Source organism: Bombyx mori, chromosome 6, assembly GCF_030269925.1.
Source record: "Bombyx mori chromosome 6, ASM3026992v2".
NCBI lineage: Eukaryota > Metazoa > Arthropoda > Insecta > Lepidoptera > Bombycidae > Bombyx > Bombyx mori.
Genome location: NC_085112.1, coordinates 3,886,687 through 3,912,537, shown reverse-complemented (window position 1 = coordinate 3,912,537; position 25,851 = coordinate 3,886,687). Strand labels below are relative to the sequence as shown.

The window sequence follows — 25,851 nt, the reverse complement described above, 5'->3', positions numbered from 1 at the left end:
ACTTATTCTTAGTTTTTAATTTCCATTGTTGGTAGGGCATACGACTCACCTGAGAGTTAGTAATGACAGCCGCTCATCAGCATTGTCATGATCATCAATGGGCACAGTGAACCCGCTTCGTACTGCTAACTGGTGGTAGGACCCCTTGTGAGTCCGCACATGTAGGTACCACCACCCTGCGTATTTCTGCTGTGAAGCAATAATGCGTTTCGGTATGAAAGGTGGGGCGACTGTTGTACTGTAAAACTGAGACTTAAAACACGTGTCTCAAGGTGGTTGACGACATTTACGTTCTCGCGCGTTCTTGCAGTTATGATCTCTTCATTATCGCGGCAAATACTCTTTTCTTAGAGGATCGGGAGGATCCGAAATGATGTGTTTTGGGCGACGTCGACTGCGTTTCATTCGGGCCGCAGGATCGGGAACGTAGTTACCGGCGGCTATTGTCATTAGTGGCATTTACGCCCATACATTCCATGATATTAGTTTGATTGATAATTAATTCCCATAGACACATCCATTTCACTAAACCCTTACAAAAAGTACCCATGAGGTGAACTGACGACCTGTTAAAGATTGCGGGGCTGCGTAGGACTGGTTACTGTGGCGAACCTTAGGTCCTATGTCCATCAGAGGAAGTATCAGGGCTGAAAAAAAAGGTTTAAAATATACACAATACAAATTGTGTTCACAACCCTTAACCTTAACGTCGGATATTTATATCGGCGACCAGACGTCCCGGTACCTTGATCTATAATCGTTTTACGCCCACTCATTAATAGATCATGACCATCAAAATTGAATGTCGCGAATCAATTTCAGTGCAAACATTTATAAAAGTGCTAAATTATATACTTTAAATTATGAAGTTTATTGTTTTTTTTGTGTTTCAGTCGTGACCTCAAAACCTCATAACTACGGAACTGTGCGTCTTCCAAAACATACACATGCACATACTCAGTTTTAACGTTACAATGCAATACAGTATAGATAGGTAGTGTTACATTTCCATTGTCCAGGCTCAAACTTTCGATCTCTTGAATAACATACGAGTATATGAATAACAAGGCCATGCTTAGATTCTTGCCCCAATCAGCTAACAACATTATTTTTTTTATACCTGCTCAATAAAAATCTTTCAACAGTGCGTAAACAAATAATAACTCTATAGCTATTTAATCTTCTCGCAGGCTTCCCTCTGTGACACCGACAGTTTCGTTCATCCATCATTTTAGAAATCACAATAAATGTGGGACGCTCAGAAAATCTATACTACTTGAAGAAGCGTTCGGATCATCTATCATATAACAAAGATATCGTCATGAAAGTAAAATGTAATTATATTTTTGTAGGCTCTTTATAAAACTTTAGGTAATGGTAAATAAATACGAAGCAATGTAAGAGGACACGCACGAGGTTTTAAGTATCAAACATAAAAATGAAAAACAAACATGGGCATCATGAATAAATTCAAATCAATACCCAAATTGAAGCATAAAGTGCAGGTAAAAATTTTGATCAAAAGTTTATTTCGTTTGACGCGTTAGGGATGATTTATGTGAGCGGCGATCGGGACAGTTCGTGCCTCGTACGATGAGCGTGCGAGGAATGGATCTAAAATCTTATGAAAATGTTATATGTTCACTCTATATCGCGTGCTTCCTCCGTCCTGGATGAAGTTGGTATTTCAGCGTCTACTAATCGATTCCTAGTTCAAGCCTGTTGGAAAACAACATTAGTAATTAAGTTATTATTAACGTAATTTGTTTCATAATTTCGTTTTTTACTTTAGATGCGCAGACGAGCTCAGAGCTCATCTGTAGTTAAGTTGTTACTGGAAGCCATATATTACTCGTACATATATCAAACACGGAGACATTTAAGTAGCAAAATATTAAGAGGATACTGTTACTGCCGGTTGATGATGAGGTAGTGTCTGACAGTGATGCTCTCAAATATAAAGGCTACTACTATGAATGTCCGTCTTGTCAAATTTAGCCCTATATAGTCAATAAGGTATAATATATCCCTGTTATAGTCAATAAGGTTAAAATAGTAAACTAATTAATAGGTACAATAGAAGCAAACCTTGTATACAGCTACGGAAGTCAAGCAAGTATATACATATTCCTTGTGCGTACACATACATATTTTATGTATATCGTCTCAGAAGAGCCGTTGTTCTCGTAAACAATGCACCCCGAGAAAGTTGTTAATTTTAACTTCTCAATATCAAAGTGACAAACTTTCGGATTGTTTAAACATGACGTTGAAACTTTTGTATTAATTACAGCTGTATATTTATTTAACAACGGAAAAAGTTTGTTTTACACAATAACTATAAAGTCAAAGTCAACCGTATCTAATGAACGCCAGTAGCACGAGAACAACCAAAGGGTTACCTTGCTCAGGGTCCTTGGTGTTACTAAAATGTCAGACTACACATTGTGCAAGCTGATCAATGGACTAACATATGAAACTTTTGCAACCACTACTTAAATAAAACTGTATTTATTTACCACATATCCGTCATTAGTAAAGAACGGGGGTTTATAAATTTCTTGTCTGTCTTATTTGGTGATTAACGATCTTATTCAGTGGAGTTTAGGGTGTTGAATCGAATTTAAAAATAAATTAATAAAGTTTTTCGGGATCCTAAAAATGACACCTAAAATACCGCACCGTTTGTGTCATAATATTCGAACTACGCAACACAATCTCTTGGTCTCAATCGACTGCTTCAAATGACTACTATAGCATACTCTACTCGAAGTAAAAATATCAGTAATAAGTAAAAAACTGTCACATTTACTTATCGTCTTCGATTTTTAACTAGCAAACAATAGTTGGTCTCATACTAATATCTACGCCAATTTTCCTTTGAGCGCATCCAATCGAGCTACAAAGCTTTTGCTTACACCAGTGCTGTCCCTAAGTAAAGTTCATAAATGTCAGTGGAGCATCGCCAGCATGTAGGTCATGTATTCTGGAGGAACGTCGTAGGCTCGATTTCGCATCGCTTTGATCTCCAAAGTATCACAGTAGTCACTTCGTTTAATTACACGTTTTGCTGACGACAATTTTCCTTTGTTTTCAGAGTACGCGTTAAATTGAAATCTGTTTATTTATAATTTAAAAAATTGTTATCCTAATCCGATTTATTTACAAGAGACGCATTTAGTAATAATTTCTTGGTACTTGAAATAAATAGACAGAACATAGAAAAAAAAAAAAGAAGTCATCGTGGCCTAAACGATAGACGCCTGGTACATTCGTATCGAGCGATTCGACCGTGCCGGTGTTCGAATCCCGCATGTAGGTACAATTTTTTCTAATGAAATACGCACTTATCATATGTGGTTCACGAACGACTTCCGCGATGAAGGAATAACATCCTGTAATATAAATCAAACCCGCTAAAATTCAAATTTCCTAATTACTGGTGGTAGGGCGTGTTGTGAGCACGGCGCACGGGTAGGTACCCTGCCTATTTCTACCGTGATGCAGAAATACGTTTGAAGGTTGTGGCAACCGTTGTGCTATAAAACTGAGACTTAGAATCCATGTCTCAAAGTAAGTAGTGGCTTTTCATTGTTGATGTCTATGGGCTCCGGTAACTACTTAACACCAGGTGGGCCGTTCGTAGACCCATTTATACAGTTTAAAAATAACTGCGAATGTTATTCAATAACATTGAGCGTCTGTTCATTAATAATATCTAAAGCAAGTCCACAAATAAGTTATTTTATTAATGAAGTAAATAGCAATCCCTAGAATTATTTTAATTATAAAATAAAGCTTCTAACTAGTAAGCACTTTTAAATTATACAGTTTGGCGTAGCAGTAATGTTTAAATTCACAGAGCCGTAAATTTTAGAAATTTGGTCGACTCCTCATAATTAGCGCCATCAAAGGGCATACGCTATGAAACACGAAATGAGCATGAAGACCACGCCGGATTAACTCGAAACATTAAATGTTCATTAAATGTATGAATTTTCATAGTATTATGTAGTAGTATCGTCATTATAATAAAATGGTTTATGAATTAATAAGATAAAATGCTCACCCGTATCAAACGAAGCGACGATATATACAAATTCAGCGGTTGCGTATCAATTTTTCTAAGCAAACACTTAGGCAGGCGAAGGAATGATAACTAGAATAACGAATGTGTGAAGTTTCGTGAAAAATAACATTTTACTTCACGAACAATCGATAAGTTTCTGTAAATCAGTATGCGTGTAAGAAAACGAACTTACCTTGTAACTCTGTTAGTTAATACTGCAAAGCCTAAGCTAATTAGTAAATATAAGTCTTTATACGAGTATAAAGTTATAATTTTCAAGGCAGATCTTATTGATGTCGTTTTCAAAGCTGGCGACACTGGAATATCCAAACTCTCTAACTGTTTTCTTCAAATTTGCGGTTTATAGTTTTGTATTTGAATTGTTTTGTCGACTTAGTTTTAACTAAGAAGATTAAACATATAAAGACCGGTAAAGTACAACGGACTGGAGTTTCGAAAATTATCTCTTAACGGGTATTCGCGAATCGTAGACATAAATATAAAGTATAAAGAATATAAAGGAAATATATATAAAGTTGAAATATAAATGATATGTCAAAGCGCTTCCAACGAGGCTTGTGGAGTATACTCAACGGCAGGCAGCGGCTTGGCTCTGCCCCTGGCATTGCTGAAGTCCATGAGCGACGGTAACCACTCATCATTAGGTGGGCCGTATGCTTGTCTGCCTACAAGGACATTAAAAAAAATTGTAGATAGATGCTTATGACTCAGATTTTGTAAGATTATAACGTTTCAAACTTTTTCGGTCAGTTTGGTTGGTTACAGGCTGTCAGGGTGGTAGAACATAAGGGGTGCATTTCATTATATTATTATAGAGGAAGAATATTTTCTGTATATTGGCGTAAGCTGCGCGTAAAAGCTAGTCACCTACTTATTAAACCAGTTAAATGAGCCTTCTCCTAATCCTAAAATGGAGAGGCGCGCTATCGTTAGGTCAGAAACCAAGCCAGGTGGTGTGTCGCGTTTTAATTTTCTTCGAACACAGTCGACCCTACGGCGCCCCTCAACTTTAGTGTCTATCGTTCTGAACATCAACAAGAACAGATCCTTCAAACCCTATTTTTAGTTTACGGGAAACACTCAAGAGAATAGTTAAATTCAAAGCAATATAGAGAAAAATTAACTTGAAAAAACAAAATTAGATAATCGAAGGAATGAACAGTCCTGCCATATATGTTATATTATTATATTGAAAATAATTAATCTAGTACAATAATAACCTAGGTTTCAACCATTTTGCCACAGCTTTTACTCATTGACCGTAATACTAGTAAAAATACTCTATCTTTTTTAATTTAATAATTCTGGCTATTTACTTGTTCCTATCGAATGAGAAAACGTTTGCAAAACACATTTACGTAACGCCAATGTAAGGAAACACCTTCAAGAATCTCGATTCGAAAAACCGACATTCAAAGTCAATGGCCGTGAAAACGTTTATTTCCACGAGCTTGTAATGCATCTTTGAGGAGATTGGGTGAACCCACACGAGTACAAGGTCGGGCCATTTTAATAATATTTTCACTTATACCTAACGAAGCGGTAAATTATTTGTGGGATATTTGGTTTGTTCCCATTCATACAGCCAATCACAAAATAATATGTTTTCTTTTAAGTTTAAAGTACCATATATTTTATTTAAAATGTTGTATTTTTGTGGATATATTGTCATAACGAATTTGGTCACGGCTTACATGCACGTATTAATATTACTTTAATAATAAAATTAATAAACGATTATATATTGATGGAAAGGACCTATGAATAAATTGTGTGAAATTTAACTATAATTTAAAATTTGAAACTTATGCCAATTCATAATCACGACGGAATTCACATTCTTCTGTCTATTGACTTTTTAATTCTTATCTTCATATTAGTATTAGAATAATCCACTAAACTAAATTAATAAAACAATAGAAACCAAGTTTATTTCATGGGGTAAAATTACTCCAAGCCTATGTTTCTCTCACGCGCAGAATTTTCAGAAACAAAAGCATGGAAATGAAAACTACATTGCTTTATGAATGAAGCACAAATCAACAAACTCTTTCGCGTTAACAATATCGGAATAATTACGTGTATAACAATTATTTGTGTCATTTCCATTCTCCCAAATTAAGAGATGTCCTAAAAAACGGACAGAAATACGGCAATAGAACAATAGGGTATTCGTCAGGTACATACTATTTTATAGGTACTACAGTATTTTAAATGGAACACAACGCGTGAATTTTTAAATAAGCATTGTGCAAATTACAGTTTGCAATTTTTTTCCTTTATAAATAGAAACACTACGTCATTCGACCTAGTTTCCGAAGCTTGAACAACAGTTTTCGTTTTTGTAACAACTTTCTTCTGCACATTAGTTGCTGATGGTATGCAATCTACAAATAGCATTTTGCTTACGAGACGGCATTTGTCAATAGCGATTATAATCAGTACGTACGTCTGAAGTGATCAGGAATTTTAGAATCAACCTTACACCACGTTTACCCTTAGATTTTTTTTTATTCTTTTATTGCTTAGATGGGTGGACGAGCTCACGGCCCACCTGGTGTTAAGTGGTTACTGGAGCTCGTAGACATCTACAACGTAAATGTGTCACCCACCTTAAGATATAAGTTCTAAGGTCTCAGTATAGTTACAACGACTGCCCCACCCTTCAAACCGAAACGCATTGCTGCTTCACGGCAGAAACAGGCAGGGTAGTTATACCTACCCGCGCGGAATCAGAAGAGTCCTACCACTAGTTACCTTTGCTGTCGTGCGTTTTATGGCTTATATGTAATTATGTAAATTGGTGGCTAAAAAATTTGAATAGACTATTATGGATACAGCGTAGTATACTTTCTAACTGAGAATATACACTTTTAGGATGGTAGTAGTAGGCCCAGGATAGGCGTTTGTGATCTTTGTAAGTCGATCCTTATTCGAAATGAAAATTATTTTAAAATTACTACCGAATTTTATTAAATAGCAAAGTAAGGAAATCAAAGTCAAACATTAATTCCCGCAAACATATTATCAAACACTGAATCCCTTAAAACGACAAAAACGAAAATAACCATTTCCTATTGAATTTCCTCGACGGAAATCAACAAATGAAGAAGTGTTATTGACACGGAATTAGCAAACCTGAACGAGGGGCACAAGTGGCGACAAGACTCCTGAAAAATACTCGCGCCTTTATTGGAACTTCATCGAAGAGCTCTTACACTTTGATTTGTGAACCCTGTTTAAAAAAAAAAGTGACATTGTTTGTGCATTTTTATTTCTAACATAATAATACAAATATATGAAAATTCATACTTTCTCTTTTTTTATGAAAGCGCTAACATCGTCTGCGTAATTTCAAATTTATTTCACTTCGTCGTACAATTTATTTCACTTAGTCGCTACCTGTAAAGTTGAACCTGAAGATACATGATGTCAGTATGTCTAGTACAGAACTATTCATTGTAATATATTGGAACGTCGGCATGATTAAGCTGATTTTGGAGCTCCGTACATCTTATGAGGGTTTCGATTGGCGAACCTCGTCTGCTTAAACCGAGACAAGTCGGAGCTAAGCTAAGATCACTATTGAACTATAATTATTAAATTAGTAAACTTTCAAACCAGGACGTAGAGTTCTTCATTCTAGGAGTATCACCAGACCATAAAGTTGGGCCGTAATAAAGTTTTTGATGTCAAAGTAACCAGTTTTATAGCGTAGCGCCGACCCCGTTGTGTACTTTTATGGATAAGATACTTAAAAACATACAATGTAACAGCAAGGGATCCTGATTACGGAATTTCATGAACTTGTTTCAAATACTTCTACGTGCTTCTGTGTTTTTTTTTATAGATTTGATTGAAAACAGACGTAAGGGTAAATGATGAAAATTTCTCATTAACTCCTCATTACGGGCATTTTCTTCATTAGTTACGTGAGTAAACTATTTCAAGACCCATCTGGTATTAAGTGGTTACTAGAGCCCATAGACATCAACAAAGCATATGCCACTATCCTAGGAGTGGGCGATATAAATCGTATCTAGATTCAATATCTATATATCGCAGCAATATCGTTGAATCCGATATCGCCCCGCACGAAATCTATATATCGATATCGGCCGATACACGATATTGCTCGATGTGATGCGCATCGGCATATCGTACCGATTCGTGAATCGAAATCTATATAACGATATCAGCCGATACACGATATTACTCGATGTGATGCGCATCGGCATATCGTACCGATTCGTGAATATCAGCAATATTCGTTTGGTTCGTATCGAATCGGCCAGAGTGAGTGAGCGCACGATAGGGATATCATGTGATGAATGAAACAGAAACAGGCATTATCCATACAATTGTAAACCTTATATTTAAGTCCATATGTCTGTAGATTATTCTTAGCGTATCAGCAGGATACAATTAAGGAAAGAAGTTTCAACTTTCGACCCTAACTTGAATGCAGTATAGCCTATTTGCATCGTTGAATTTAATTTCACGCGCTTTGACCTTGAACTAGAATTTTTGGACAAGTGTTTATAAATACTTAAAAGTTTTTTGTGTTTGATTTTTAAAGTACCTACACATTTTTCTATTTTTAGTTGAATCCAAATAATTGAGTTTATTTCTTGTGTTTGTATTAAACTTTTGAAATCTACACTCTTTTGGTATATTTTGTAATTTTAAATTAAGATACAAAATACTAAAAACTGAAAATAATGTAGCCAGTCCTAAGCCTGATAAAAGCATGAAGGAAAGTTTTTTTGATATTTTTATTTTCATGTTCTTTTTATTACTTTAAAATCATATTATAAATTGATATCAGAAAACCAACCGTATAACGTTGACTTAAATCTATATCTACTACGATATTATATCAGCGTATCGTTTCAAATCTCAAATATCATGAATCGAGAAAATCTACTAGCATCCATCAATATATAGATTCAGAAAATATATAGATTCAATATCCGATATTGATCCTCGATATATAGATACGATTCGATACGCGGCAAAACCGATATTACCCACTCCTACACTATCCACTTTGAGATATGAGTTCTAAGTCTCACCTCTATATGAGTCGACTATTATCAAAGCCGGCAATCTGACTTTTGGACAATGATTGGTAAATCAGAAAAACGAATTATTGACTTTGTATTCCATTGGCAGTCACAAAACTCTTCGGAACGACATCTTAGATAAATAACAGGTTAACTATTAACCTTTATTTAATGCAGGTTTTGAACCGTATTCTTTGAAGGAGACGATTATATTCAAATCAATCTGTATTGACATATCAATAAAAAAATTTTGTCCAAATGCACAGATTGCCACCTTTGATAATAGACGACTCATATTATAACGACTGTGCCGTCCTTCAAACCGGATCACACACTACTTGGCAGCAGAAATAGGCATAGTAGGGTAGTTAGTACCTGTCCGTGGGGGTCACAAGATGCCCTACCACCAGTAATAACGACACGAGCCCAGGACTGGTATAATGTGTACCATTTTATAATTCCCTTTTCGTGATTAGAAGAGAATTACTTTCAACTGATATTAAACATTCAGAAGAAATATGTCTCTCAATTTATGAAATAAATTATAGAAAACTACCGTCTCACTAAACAATTAAGATTCATTTCGGTGCCCTATTTAAACTGTCTCGAAAACGTGTTATTAATTTAAACGGTTCATTTACTATATTAAATGTAATAAAGATATATAAATGAGAAACTGTGAAGTAGCAGAACGTAGCAATTTAACGCGGTAAACCACCGAACTGCTGAAAGATAAAATTTTGCCGCAAGGCACAAGAATATAGGTAAAGGTGGGTTAATGTGGATCATGAAAATGAAATCGCAATTTGCATTTGAAACGTAGAATACTTATCAATAGTAAAAGGATGCACGTTCTGAATATGATAGGTTGAATATTCTGGCCACTTACATCGTTATAGAGAAAGCCTTTCCGCCCCTTCGGAATTCAGCTTACATGTGTCCATAAGCTCCAGAAACAAGTGACATCAGGTAGGCTGGCTATACAGGCAAATAAATAACTAAATTTTCCGCAATTTTAAAGGATTATAATACTAAATTATTATACCAAGATAATAAATTTAAATCAGGTAACAAATGATACAAAATACAAATCAATTTAGCTCGGACAGAAACAGAAGTGAACCATAGTCAGTAACTCGCTAACTTCTACACATTATACCGACATTCCATTTACAGACACCGGCAAAGTCCACATTGTTAAGTCGTACGCGTGGCTCATCGTGAGCTGTTCGGCGCTATCATACATATTATATTGTATACATACTTCCTTAGGGAAAACATCGTATTGGAATGGAAATTACACGTGGTTACATTGGATTTTCATGAATAATTAATTTAAACTGTCTTTATTTGATTTAAGAAGTAGCAAAAAGGAATATTTCGGTATAATTTTATTCCAACGTATTCTTCTCAATTAATCAGATTAAAACGTAAAAATAGTTTTAATTATTAATACGACTCGCGAACATCGAAAAATATTTTTCGTACATCATTATTTAATGTGATATCAATTATTTATTAAAGACTTTCATCTTTCTTAACATAAAATTTTCATTTTTCCCACCTATTCGCTGGTAGCCTAAGGGACAATTACAGTTACGTACGGAGGGATGACGAGTGAACTCACGAGCTTATCCTGAGAAAATTTGCTATTACTGGTCGTAGGACCTCTTGTGAGTCCGCGCGGGTAGGTACTACCGCCCTGCCTATTTCTGCCGTGAAGCAGTAATGCGTTTCGGTCTGAAGGGTAGGGCAGCCGTTGTAACTATTCTGAGATCTTAGAACTGATATCTCAAGGTGGGTGGCGCATTTACGTTATAGATGTCTATGGGCTCCAGTAACCACTTAACACCAGGTGGGCTGCGAGATCATCCACAATTCTAAGAAAAAAAAAACAGAACCTCACCCTAGCAAGTTGGTGCTTCACAGAATCTACCACCGCATCGGAATCGCGACCCACTGAATAGATCTAACAAGAAACTCAGTGGAGTTAAGCTTAGCTTAATGTCACTAACACCAATGTAAATTAAAATGTACTCGTATATCTGAATATCAAACAGTATAATTCCTAAAAAGACCTTTCGACCTGATAACTTGGGTATATACCCGGTCGGCGGTGTATCGCGTTCCGACCCGGCAGGCCCAGCGGGGTATCCTCGACGACCCGTCGGTCGGGCGTCCTCGGGATGGCGCCGCGCCGCGTGTCTGCTTGTAGTGTTGACCGCGGGAACCCCCCTACTCTGACTGGGTTCTGATCCCGGACGGAGATCGGACGTCTGGTGTAAGAGTGCAGGGGAGTCGTTTAGTGGGTGGGCCCTAAAATCCTTGGGCCCGCGATCTGCCCTCAACACCTGCAGATCGTTGAGTCTCACATACCCCGCGCGCTCCCTAGCGCGGGGACCTCGTAGGAGGTACGGCCCCGGGCCCGAAAAAAAAAAAAAGTGTACATAAGCTGCGTGTATCCTGTCATACGTACAGTGAATCTCATTTCGTCACTGTATCTGGGTACGATTCCCTGTCGAAGACTGTATTTTTGTTTAAGATATTTCGTATTTTTAGTTTAAATGTACGTCCTGTCTTATGTTTCCGCTACGCATAATGCAGCAGAAAATTCTACCTTTTTCTCTTCGAAATCATACTGCACGTAATCAAATAATTAAGTTGCCTACGATACTTCATAGCTCTACTCAAGGTTACACTATGGTTTAATTACAATAGCGTACACAATAGCAAAACTTAAAGCTTTTTAAGTTAAATGCTTTATTTTATGGCAATGTGTAATATAAATGTATGTATGTGTTGTATATAAAAGTACTTTTTGCATTTCTAGATACAAAGGTTATATCTTTAAATTAATCTATAATTAAATTATCATAATAACCTAAACTTCATATTAACACAAATAATTCACCACAATTCCGTACGCCTGCACATTGAGGAGAATAAAGTATTTATTTATTTATAATAATTTTATAAAAACCATCCAACTAAAAGAAGAATAACAAAACATTAACCAGCGATTTTTAGAATTATTTTCTCTTCTTATATTTGTTTGTAGGCGCACATTTTCGAAACTAGCTACGCATCTGATCTACATTTTTTTCTTAAAGATTGGTTGAGATTAATTTGAAGCACAAGGTTTTGTTTCACTAAAGTTAAATGTTCCAAAAATTCATGTTAGAAGTTACATGGAATATAATGTTCTCAATACGAGTATATTATTATGTATATTAATAAAATAATGGGAAAGAACATAAGCTTAACTTTTCACATTTCATTCCACTAATTTTTGTGTATTATCTATGCACTGCTCAGCACGAGTCTCCGTCTATGTGATAATTAAGGTGGTGAAGTTGCGGCAGAAAGCTAATTTCATTAAATAAAATTTAGTCTAAGCATTCTATTCAGGTGTATAGAAAATTACACATCTCAATTACAGATAATTATGGTCAGCGATATATTATTAGGGTAGAATCTCATTCAATGTTTTGCTTTTCCGACCAGACTACAAAATAATTTTTTAAGTTTTAGTTTAATTTTTGAAAGGAAAATCTTAGATAGCAAAAAAAGTTCACCATTTGAAACGAAAAATAGGTAAATGACACTTCTAATGACCTTGTTATATAGGATGTAAATTTTAGTTTGATGTCATTTTCTTTACAAAATACCATACCATTAACAACTAAAGTAAGCACCATGAATTACAATTTGCAAAGCCATTAATCATATCTCCGAAAATCCATGAAAGTTCAACCTTTTTGTAAAGCGATCATTAATATATCCGTGTTAGTTGCTGCGGTAATATATCACACTAAGGTCACGGTGGAGAAAAAACATTCGCAATATCGAGAAAATAAAATATAAGTAGCACAGTGGTAAAGTCATGTTCACAATATATAAATATTTCTTATTGCCTAATTGGGTGAACGAGTTCACGGTTCACCTGGTGGCGAAGAATTAAGTGGTTACCGAAGACCATAGTCATCAGCAACGTAAATGCCGCCACACATATTGAGACATGAGTTCTAAAATTTCAGTTTTACAGTACCACTTACTGTACTATATTTTACTGTATCACGGCAGAAATAGGTGGGTTGGTGGTACCCTACCCGTGCGGATTCAATACAAGATGTTCTACTACCGTAAAAAATATTTCTTATAATGTTTGGATTACAGCAATGTTTTATGATTTAAGTAAAATATTTATTTTTATACATTTTACAAACTCGTCTTGGAACCAATTTCAAATGAGAAATGTGCTAATACCTAAAACAACTGAAATTCAAGTTTAGAATATTTCAGATACTATTTTATTTATCGAAGGACAGAACAGAATTGAATCTGAACTCTTGTGAGTCCACACGGGTAGGTACCACCACCCTGCCTATATCTGCCGTGAAGCAGTAATGCGTTTCGGTTTGAAGGGTGGGGCAGCCGTTGTAACTATACTGAGACCTTAGAACTTATATCTCGAGGTGTGTGGCGCATGTACGTTGTAGATGTCTATGGGCTCCAGTAACCACTTAACACCGGGGGGGTTTAAGCTCGTCCACACATCTAAGAGATACAAAAAAAAAAGGAATTAACTTCATCTTTTGAGTTCGGATATCGCGTTTTAACAATTCACCTGCAATATGTCGGGGTGAAGCTTGTCCTTGAGCATCAGTCAGGGCGGGCGCGCCTCGAGAAACCATTGTGTACGGAACCGCCGACAGCTTGATTGCTGCGCTATACATATTGATCATGGCCGGGGTTTTTGATCAAACACTTCCCTTGAACTTACGAAGAAAGGTTTATAATATCTTCGAGGTTTTAGATTATAAATATGAACGAAACTTGATTTGATTTTTTTTAAATCTTATAGTCTATTAATAACAGTCTGGCAAAGAAATTTAGCATTAGAATTCTTAATTCGAATTAAGTACTATTATAAAACTTAGAAACAAGAAATTGTAATTAAAAAATGATATGAAAATTTTGGGAATGTATTAGTGAAGCCACTGGTCCACAGGTTTTTTTTCTTGCAGAGAAATAATTATATGCTACCTACTGAACTACTACCTTTTAATGTGTGAAAAATCTCAAATAACCTCTTTAAGCCTTATTTAATCTACAAAATCTTAAATCTACGAAACATACAACGTACTAAACTCTAGCCTATAATATAAATAAAACTGTAAACTACATTTCTGCATTCTACGATTTTATTATACATAATATATTTTTTAAATTATCCTATCACAGCCGTTCATCAAACTTCAGGAAATTCGACAAAGTTTTTCCACTGTTTCTCATTAAGTATTCTTAACACCTCGCGCTTCCGTGTAGAGAATGTAATATTCCTAGTAGCGCTACCGAAACTCTTTTATAAGTTTCATTATAATATAAGAAAGGTACTTGAAATTAAAGTTGGTATTCCGAGAGAACGATTTAGCTACTGCAGCTTAATCCTAAACTGAAGTGAGCTTGTACAGTTTAAGTAACAATTTTGTAAATTTGTACTTATGCTTAGCATTACATTATTTGTGAGAGGGAGAAAGAGAGATAGAGAGAGTAACTTAGCCAAGTCAATGTAGCCACAGTACTTAGATGTGGTTGAGGTATAACAGCGTATCCCTTTATGAATAGCCAAATAAACATAGGGTCTTCTAACGTAACTACCACCAGTCTCACAACACACAACCCGCTAAGGTTCTCCCCGGATCTACTCAGTGGGTCGCCATTCAGATCTGGTGGTAGATTCTGCGAAGAACTGCTTACTAGGGCTAGTGTTAACAAATTCTCTCAGGTTGAAGCCGTGAGCTCGCCTACCGACCCTCGCGTAACTGGAACAGCCCCTTAGATTCCCAGTGAATAGGTAGATAAAAAAAACGATAACCCCTGATGGTTTTCATTGACTCATAGATAAATATGAATTTACTGGTGGTACGACCTCTTGTGAGACCGCGCGGGTAGATACCACCGCCCTGCCTATTTCTGACGTGAAGCAGCAATGCGTTTCGGTTTGAAGGGTAGGACAGCTGTTGTAACTATACTTGAGACCTTAGAACTTATATCTCAAGGTGGGTGGCGCATTTGCGTTGTAGATGTCTATGGGCTCCAGTAACCATTTAACACCAGGTGGGCTGTGAGCTCGTCTACCAATCTAGGCAATAAAAAAAAATCCGTCGCAAATTTTAGACTAATTTGAACTAAATGTGGAATTCAAAATCAAAATGGACTTTTCCTCCCTCTAGACTGGACACTTTATGCTTCGTATGACAGAAGGGCGGTGCAGGTGCCGGCTAACCACAATGTGTCCAACCATCAGTGTTTAAGATGAAAAACGGGTATCGTGTAGAAAGCTAGATAGGAAATAAGGTATCAGATATCCATCTTAGGGCGCTGTAATGAACTCATTAGGGTATAGGAAGGCATTGCCTCATCTCATCTTCCGGCTTAAACCGGAGCTCTTTTGTAAGCTGGTTTTTCTATTCGCTATTTTTTAATTATTATTTATTTCCCAACATATTATTATCTGGTAAGATCCTCTGGTACGATGACTGTCAAATGTCAATAAATATGATTTATATAAAAATACCTTATCCATGACCACGTAAACTGTGAAGTATTCAAAGCGACTGAAATATTAAACGCGAGAGTACATCGTAAAAGTAGTTTTAATTATATATTTTTTATAGCCCTTGTAAGCAGACGAGCATACGGCCCACCTGATGGTGAGTGGTTACCGTCGCCCATTAACTTCAGCAATGCCAGGGGCAGAGCCAAACCGCTGCTCGGCTTTATATTAGGTCAAGTTGTATTTTAAAGGTTATGTTATATCTATTGTTACAACGCATTTTGAATTTTTCGATGGACGGCGCCATTCAGGCTACGAGACTATGGAATTTGCTTGCTGTTTTACTAAACGGTTAGATTTTTGCATAGATGCATAGGTTTTTTTTTAATATGCACAGAATTGAAGTGTATTCGTATCGAGTAACGCGAGTATGCTAATGTTCGAATGCCATAAGCAGGTACCAATTTATCTACTGAAATACATAAGACTACCGTAACAAAGGAATAACATCGTTTACGTTTTAAAAATCAAACCCACCAAAACTACCAGCGGTAAGGCGACTTGTGAACCAGTACGGGTAGGTACCACTACCCTACCTATTTCTCGCGTGAAGCAGCCGTTGTACTGTAAAACTGAGACTTAGGTTAGGTAACTCATGTCTCAAGGTGATTGATTCCATTTATGTTGTTGACGTTTATGTGCTGCGGTGAAAACTTAGCACCAAGTGGGCCGTGAGCTAACCCACCCATCTAAGCAATAACATATAGATAAATATATAATTCTGAATACATTTACACTACCCAAGTCAGCATCCAATCGCAATGAACTGCAACATAAAATTAGTTGTGGTCGTAATTTGCTGTAACTACATCGTTACAACGACTTTTATGCTTCACGTAATTTTGGGGCTTAACTGGTTTGACCACTTTGTGTAGTTTATAAGGTTTTGATTAGCTCCACAATCGAACAGATGCCAGTGACGTGTGGGTAAATATGCGTTAAGTTGTACGGTAGACTGCCGACTGCGTCTGACAACGTAACTCACACTCCGTTTAATACGTTTTGGCCCTAAATCTGCCTCGTCAGAACGATAATCGGTTAATACGTTAACCTTTAGGCAACATTTACTACAAATAATCGTAAAACTGCATCGGTGATTCAGGGGTTTTAACGATTCTGACTCATTGCATGTGTTTTTCAAGATTTTTTTTTTAAATTGTCGACAGTTGAGAGATCGTTGCGTTTTGTGATCCTTAATTGGTATTTTATAAGCTAGTGAAGCAAGCAACCACCTTTTCTCTTGTCGGTAATGAATAATCACCACCTAAAAGTGACAGTGCAAGTCAAAAGTATTTTTATGCATTTGTTTATTATTGCGGATTGATTTTTCAGCACAAATATCGAAAGATCATTGTACTGTGTACAAATGCATAATTAGATTTTAGACGCGATTAAGTTCGGCTTAAATACAAACAGTATTTACATTTTCCAGTGGTATAAATTAGTAAGAATGTAAGGCAACAGTAGTGCTACTTGACAAAGCGGTGGGGCTCTAGACAAAGCATTTTGTAAGTTTACGAAGCTTAGTGAAGTACATCAGATCGGTGTGACCTGGAAGTCATTTTTGCTAATCGAAAAAACAAACGTATACACTTGTACAAAACTTTTAAACGAGAAACTAAATCACTTTTTTAATCTGCATATTTTCTGAACATTCACTTTTTCTCTTTTAGGACCTGTTGAAAATATTTACAGATTTTTAGATAGGATAATTTTATTTGCAAAAACATTATGCAGATTATGCTAAGGACGTAACAGAGTTCGTATAAGAATTGTGTTTCTAAAATGAACGACAAAGAGATTTTCCTCCAAACGGGTATCGGATCATCGACAATCATCGACGATTGAACGTGTTTTTTTTTTCTGGTCGGTGCCGAACCTACTACGAGGTCCCCGCGGCACCTAGGCGACCTTCAGGTGTTGAGAGCCGACCGCGGACCCAAGGAATTTAGGGCCCTACCGCACTAATCGACTCCCCTGCACTCTTACACCCGACCTCCGATCTCCGCCCGGGATCAGAACCCGGTCAGAGTAGGGGGGTACCCACGGTCAAGCGTACAACCAGACACGCGGCGCCACCCCGAAAACGTCCAACCGACTGGGCGTCGAGGTGATAGTCGACTACCAATGACGCCTGTCTCCGCGGGAACGTGGCTGTCCTATCTTTCGAACCACAATGCAGAAATAGGCCAAAAGATGGTACCAGCACATGCAGTTCACAATTAATTATACCTAACCCGAATTCTCAATGAAAAAAAATCAAGGGGAAATTAGTTGAATAAGGAACGTGGTTGTTCAAATGCATACCAACACAGTATAACATAATAGTACAACAGTTGATAGAAGAGGCTGATGTAACCTACTCATATTCTCTGTTTAAGGCCCATTCCTATTGTGAATTTTAAGATAGTATTAATACATAAGCCATTTAATAACATCGTAGCAGTGTTACTACTTTTCAATAACTAAAATATCTGAGACCGACAGAAGGCAAACACAAAAAAAAAATTTACAGTTTTACACTGTGTTTAATATTATATTCTTATTGGCAATGAATGCACTATTTACAATGTTTTCCATTAGTTTTTTCTATTAATAACACAATAAGATACATTTATCGGTATTTTCCACAATATAGAAAATTCCCTACTCCATCGGTCAATATACCGAGTCTAATAATGATTTATTACAAAAACTCGAGCGAGCAAAAGGAAAGGCCAGTCGTTAAATACGTATTCATCATTCCGAAATTCCGTGGTTTATTGGCATCCAAGGACTGTGGGGCCACTAATGATAAAAGTTACAATCTAGATTCCAGAACAATGCGGTGATCTGCGCCTTAAAATTTAATACATAATCTTACCGTGTCTTGAACTATGGGATCTCGATGAGCAATAACAGGACAATCTATGAAAATAGGCAGATCTTATAAGCTAAAACAATTACCAGATACCACGTCCGAATGTCCGAACTCTAGAATGAACCCATTTCCAATAAATTCTCCAAACGTAACATATAAAATGTCCATCTTTAAACACAGTTTCAAGTTTCTTTTAATAAGGTAGCGGTATACTCTCCTGATATTGCCTCCATAAGCAACAGTAACTTTTACTGGTTGTAGGCCGTCTTGTGAGCCCGTACGGGTAGGTACCACCACCCTGCCTATTTCTGCATTGAAGCAGTAATGCGGTTCGTTTTGAAGGGCAGAGCAGCCTTCAGCATTTGTACTGTAAAACTGAAACTTAGAACTCATATCTCAAAGTAAGTGACGGCATTTACTTTGTTGATGTCTGTGGGTACTGGTAACACAAGACGGGCCGTGAGCACGCCCGCCCAACTAAACTATTTAAAGAAACATTAGCCAATAATGAGACTTTTTTTTAACCCCTGATTTAGTTGTTAACAGCGTAGGCAATAGGAAAACAATGCAATACAAGCGCAACAAACTAATGCAATTTTACTCATGATTTTAATTCGTAAAAAAGAAAACCCTGTTATTTTAAATTGCAAGTTTTTATGTTTTTCAAGGAAAGTATTCTGGGTCATTTAGACCGGCGTGAGCTGGCCTATCTTCGAGTTGAAAATTTCCGCTTTTGTTTAAATTTTCCCCTTAAGTTAATAAGAAACATAAAAAAAATCTGACGACACACGACTATTGTTACTACTTTCTTATTTTTTATTAGAATGAAGAAAACTCCAATTATTTAAATTAGCTTTAAATGTAATACAATTTGAATTAACCATAGAGCTTATACATATAAGTTCGTACTCAAATATTCTTGCTTGGGTAAATGACGAAACAGCTGCACCATTTTTGGGGTAAACACTTCTTTGGCACCGTTATAATTTCAAACTTAATAAAACGGAAATTACATGCTATAAGATGTAATAAAGTGTTATGTCCTGGAATATTAATGTAATGTATTATATAGGTAATAAACTTTATGCATAGAGAGAGCTCGAAGCTCATTGTACTGACACTGTGTAACTGTAATTACTAGGTTTGTGTTTCAGCTAAAAAAACCATTGTCGTTTCTCAGTGGGTACTAAACTTCACCCCGGATAACACTTAGCCAAGCAGTAAAAAATAACCTACATACATAACAACAACTTCGGAATGTTTCTCGGCAGCACTGTTCTAGAACTTTTTCTCTGCAGATTACTTGTGAGCTCTGTTTCTGCGTCGAAATCTTTTGTTTATTTATGGTACCACAATTTCCATTCAAGATGCTTTTGTACGATAAGACTGAATCGTGAGTAAAATTTGTTTTACAAAGAGAATTCAATGTTACTAAATGAACTCGATTTGTATTCCAAATGTTGAATTGACTTCTTAATACAGTTCATTTGTTTTGTTGACGTAAAACAGTTGGAAGAGCACACCGCCTACATATAATGAAGTGCTGCTTAAAAGTGATTACTGGAACTCACAAATCCCTATATTGTGAATCATCTTAAGATATAAGGCGTATATGGGCAGAAAAACTTAGAACCTACCTGGTATTAGTTAGTTTAAGAAGAAAGAATATAACTACGGACAGATGACTGCAAATGTCCTTGTGCGGTGCACATATCAATACTGCATCTCAATTGAAGCCTTTGTTGGTTGACTAAACCTGACTCCCAGTTTCAACAGAATTAATTTGTAAATCAGTAAAATATAAGTAAATATTGTTTTTAATTTACAGGAGCCATACCAATGGTCACTGCAACTGTTTATTGTGCACCAACGCTACTGCGATATGCTGCTCTTGCTGTATACAGTCTAGGATGTCTTCTCGGTCTATATAAGGTGAAACATTTTTTCGTACATCTCCATTAAGCATTTATTTAGTACGTGGAACATGGATCGCGAGCTCTTTGACTACGATGAATATCGTCGATGACGCACCACTAAATATAATTACGGCAATGAAAATTTCACAATACTATAAAGTCACGAGTTTGGGTTAGGGATAAAATAGGCTCTTTCATCTACGAATGTCACGTTTATTCAAAATTACAAACAATTAAATTCCCCGTGTTCATAGAGGGATATTTATTTATATTTATCAAAAAAAATTTGTCTATATTATTACTATTAGTAAGCTTAATGTAAGTACTATAATATTGTACTAGTCAGAATATCCCTTTACTAAAATGGACGAAGCAATTACGACTTCACACATGGCACTTATTGCTCTATTCATTCCATCGTAGCTACTTATCTTTTGGTATATCCAAAAGGAATACCATCACACAATTAAGAAACTATTGTTGTTATTTTAAGACCCGTTTTACTATTAAATATAATTGAAGCATCAGCCTCATGGATGTTATCAGCTCAGCCGCAATCAGGTTTTTATTTTATTTATTGCTTAGATGGGTGGACGAGCTCACAGCCCACCTGGTGCTAAATGGTTACTGGAGCCCATAGACATCTACGACGTAAATGCGCCACTCACCTTGAGATATAAGTTCTGAGGTCTCAGTATAGTTACAGCAGCTGGCCCGCCCTTCAAACCGAAACGCCTTACTGCTTCACGGCAGAAATAGCAGGGTGGTGGTACCTACCACCAGTAAAAAAATAGTCCAAAAATAATGCTCGTACAGGAATTTCTAAAAACAATAATTTAAAGTGAGCTTGGTAAGTAATGGTTATATTAATTTCATTAATACTTTACATACACCTAATTTAGTAAGCGAGTGTGAATAGAATGACGTTACGCTAATGTATTTATTGATCGATGCATGTTACGATAGAAAAGGATCAAGGATTTACAAATTGCTGGGTTTTTCCGTACCGAATACTATTATTTATTTGAAGCTGTTTATCAAGTTATTTTGAAGACTTGATATTTATTTATTTGAATTGATATTTATTTAAATGGCACGAGAATTAGGTAAATAATAATGGATGAATTTTTGCTTAACAATAAAAAAATATGTTTGTTCTTCTCACTCCTTATATAAATTGGTATTTTCTAGCTACACAGGGTGTAAAGGTACCCTATTTACATCAGAGTCCTAAGTTAAGTATCTCAACAGCCCGAAACGATCCTGGCTTCAACGAAATCGAGATATCACCGAGCTATTCCTGAACTCCACTTGTCTAAATGAACTCTTTAAAAACTTTATTTTAAAAATAAATCTGATATACTTTTTGTGTGTTAGGTATCACCAGTATTGTCATCAAGTATCGTTTCCGAAAAGTGTTCGAGGGTTTGTGTTATTATAAATATGTATTCTAATTATTAATGGTTTTCAGGCAATGAGAGCGTGGTCTCCGTGGGAACGGCGATTATGCTTCGCGGCGCCATTCTGCATGCGGTTACTACTGGCGGGGGCCCGGGCTGCGAGACTTGGAGGAGGGAACCCTCATGCTATACTGCATGTATTTTTACAAGTATGTGATGTAAAAATTACATCCTCTAATTCGTCATTATTAGAATTTCTGCACTTCTAAAAGTAGGTAAATTCGAAACGCACATCGTAATTATCATACATCGATACGATATTATTAATGTTAATGTGAGTTGTATTTCCTTGTTACGCTCTCTCATCTAAATTACTCATCCAATCATCATGCAATTTTGCATATATGCAGTCAGGGGTAAAAAATAAATATACCATTTCAGAGGGATCGACTTTTTTCTATCTTCAGGTGAGTGAAGCCGCATAGCAAAGTATCGATTTGAAAAAACAATATAGCTCACTAGCATTTCTTTAAAGATCTCATTAACAGGCAATAATATCTTTAAAAAACCATTTACTCCTTTATTTATCAACGAATACACATATTTTTTCGGCGTATGTAGTTGTTGACGAGCTTTAGTCAATAAAAGCTAAAATTCAATCAATACAAAATAGTTTTTTTCAATAGTATTATAGTATTTATTGGTTCGTTTATAGGAAAACCATTACTAGAATAATGGATTGATTTAAGTAATTAATACAGTATTATAAATTGCTTTCTAAAAATTACAAAAATAATTATGTATGTACGTCAATGTTTAAATAAAATTTCGAGGGCCATTTTTATTTTGCTCGACGTCTACCTTCCAAGACTGTTCAGTGTCATTCGCCTCGATTCCCCTCGGGGAACAACCCTCATTTCATATCCTTAATCCGTTAATAAATTCACTTAGCTGCAGTAATGGAGTGCAGATCCAATGAACGCGATATAATAAACGCTATTGTTGATGTTTCCATCTAAAACCTCCTAACGAACAAGTCCGTTTCCGACTATTATTTAATCTATACGTTTTTACCTATATAAATCTGAAAACTATATACACCAAATATCTCTTTGAACCGATTCAATTTTTAATGCAATGCCCCTGAAATAAAAATAGGTTCAGAGCGAGTTTGGAGTATATTTTTTGTTTGATGAAGCTGGTTTGTAAGATTTATTTTGTTGTATACTGTTGTGGCACCCGCCTGCGGGATTCGAATATCGTTGCATCGCTAGATACGAATGCACCGGACGTCTTATCCTGTAGGCCACGACGACTAGGCGCAGGCGGGTACCAATTTTTCTAATGAAATACGTACTCAACAAATGTTCACGATCGACTTCCACTCTGAAGGAATAACATCGGGTAATAAAAATCAAAGCCGCAAAATTATAATTTGCGCAATTACTGGTGGTAGGAACTCTTGTGAGTCCGCGCGGGTAGGTACCACCACCCCGCCTATTTCTACCCTGAAACAGTAAAGCGTTTCGGCTTGAAGGGTGGGGCAGCCGTTGTAACTATACTGAGGCCTTAGAACGTACATCTCAGGGTGGATGGCGCATTTACGTTGTAAATATCTATGGGCTCCAGTAACCAGGTAGACTGTGAGCTCGTACACCCATCTAAGCAATAATATATATATAGATATATATAATTATATTATTGTGCCGTACAATAGGTACGACACGATTGATCTAATTGAAGTAATACTGTGAAATTAAATGTTGTTGTTCATTTCACAAAGTCAACTAGTAATTTCAACTAACTATTAATATAACCATAATGTATTGTAAATATATTATAAAATACAATAATTAAAATGGTGCTACACTTTGAATACAGTGAATACTTAAATTAATCCAAGATCCCTTTCATCGCAGCACAATGGATAGGTTGGCTCGAGGCCAAATGACGGAGGTCCCAACGTAGGGTCGCATTTGATCTAAAGTTTCGTCTTGTCATTTTAGAATATTTTTATCACGTGGTAAATAAATCAAGCGTATTATTTATATTATAATCTTATTAATTTTCATCTTAGACATATTAAGAGAATCAAAAGATAACGCAAGTATTTTGATGAAGTTTTGAATTGAAGCTAATATACATTTTACATCTTTATGGATAGTGGCTATACTATATAAATCTGAAAAACCCTTACAAAATATTCAGTGTTTTTGTCTGAGTGAAAAATTAAGTAAATTTAATTTACGCGGTACTATCAGCTCAGCAACGCCGCGACGTTTTCCTACTTGCTGTTAAGATATATAATACTTATTTATTTTAAAGTATTTGTGAGGACACAATACAGGAGGCGAACGCACTTGCGGAATCAACTAAACATCTTATAGACCAGTCCCAGGAAATAACTATAATTCTAATTTTGTATTATTTTATGAAACTTAAAAAATCTTCTACGTGTGAATATTAATGTAATGCTAACGTTAATAATGAAGTGCGTACATAAAATTGGATTAGAAATACGCACCAACGACCAGATCCTGTCGCAATGCAGTAATGAGTTTATAATTATAAGGTTTCAGTGTTGTAGCCCTTAAACTTACAATTTAAATAACTATTATTTATTTACTGGTGGTAGGACGTCTTGTGAGCCCACACGGGTAGTTACCACAACCAGGTCTGTTTCTGTCGTGAAACAGTAATGCATTTGGTTTTGAAAGGTAGGCAGTCGTTGTACTGTAAAATCTGAGACATTAGTACTCACTAATCAAGGTGAGTGGCGGCATTTACGTTGTTGATGTCTATGGGCTCCGGTAACTTAACACCAACTTAACAGAAGATGGACGAGAGCTCGTCCTCTCAACAATTAAAATATATATATACAGCTCAAAAAATAGTACAGTGCAAAGTTTTTCAAGAGATCGATAATTAGGTTGGTATTTTTTAATTGTATATAAATATAAAGCTCACTAAAGCTCATATATATATATATATATATATATATATATATTTGAGCAAATATGTATACATTATATGTATCAATTTTTCACTGCTTTGCCTTTCGAGCGTTTTAAACTTTATCCTAACGAATCTTCTACCATGACATTCCATAGGATATTGCTTTAGTTGCCCTTAAAAATAACTACCATAATATTTCATAAAGATAAGAGAATGGAAATATTCCGTGGATAAAATGAATTTGTTTTTCTCATTATTAACATTAATAAATAGTAATAAATAAATAGTAATCTAATAATATTTTTTTCAGCCTTATAATTCGTGAATGTTAAGTTAAGTTTATACACCTAGACACCTATTGATTGACTGAATACAAGAATACCTATTTTGGTATAAAACATGACCGTAAGTCACTTCAGGATTTGAGTTCGAAGATTCTGTAATATACGAATAACGATACGTTTCAGGATGCGGTGTCTCTGGGTGGTGGGGTAATCGGCGCGCTTCATATCCCGGAGAAGTGGTTCCCGGGCTCAGTAGACCGGTGCCTCAACTCGCACAACATCATGCACGTACTCGTAGTGCTAGCGGTCTACTCCATGCACCAGGTCTGTTCTAATTTCAACAAATTTAATTTTAATTTAATCTGATATCAAGATTTTCGAAGGTATCATAGATAAATCCGAGTATGAATTTTTTTGTACCGTTTGGGTGACCGAGCTCTCTGTCCACCTAGTGTATCCTTGTGAATATCGCAACATAAAAGCCGCCATCAATGAAACAGTTAAAGTCGAAGTCTCAAATCTATACTAATATTATAAAGAGGAAAGATTTGTTTGTTTGTTTGTTTGTATTGAATAGGCTCCAAAGCTACTGAACCGATTTGAAAAATTCATTCACTGTTTGGAAGCTACACTATTCCAGAGTGACATAGGCTATAATCTT

General features: G+C 36.0%; 1 protein-coding gene across 1 annotated transcript in view; it reads left to right on the top strand.

Annotated features, from left to right (window-relative positions):
* LOC101738719 (progestin and adipoQ receptor family member 4) overlaps positions 1-25,851 on the top strand; it is a 56,691-nt gene that overhangs the window by 23,455 nt on the left and 7,385 nt on the right. The window contains exons 3-5 of the mRNA XM_021350855.3: positions 20,464-20,567; positions 22,023-22,160; positions 25,374-25,514. Of these exons, the coding sequence (XP_021206530.1) occupies positions 20,464-20,567; positions 22,023-22,160; positions 25,374-25,514 (383 nt within the window). The remainder of the gene's footprint in view (positions 1-20,463; positions 20,568-22,022; positions 22,161-25,373; positions 25,515-25,851) is intronic.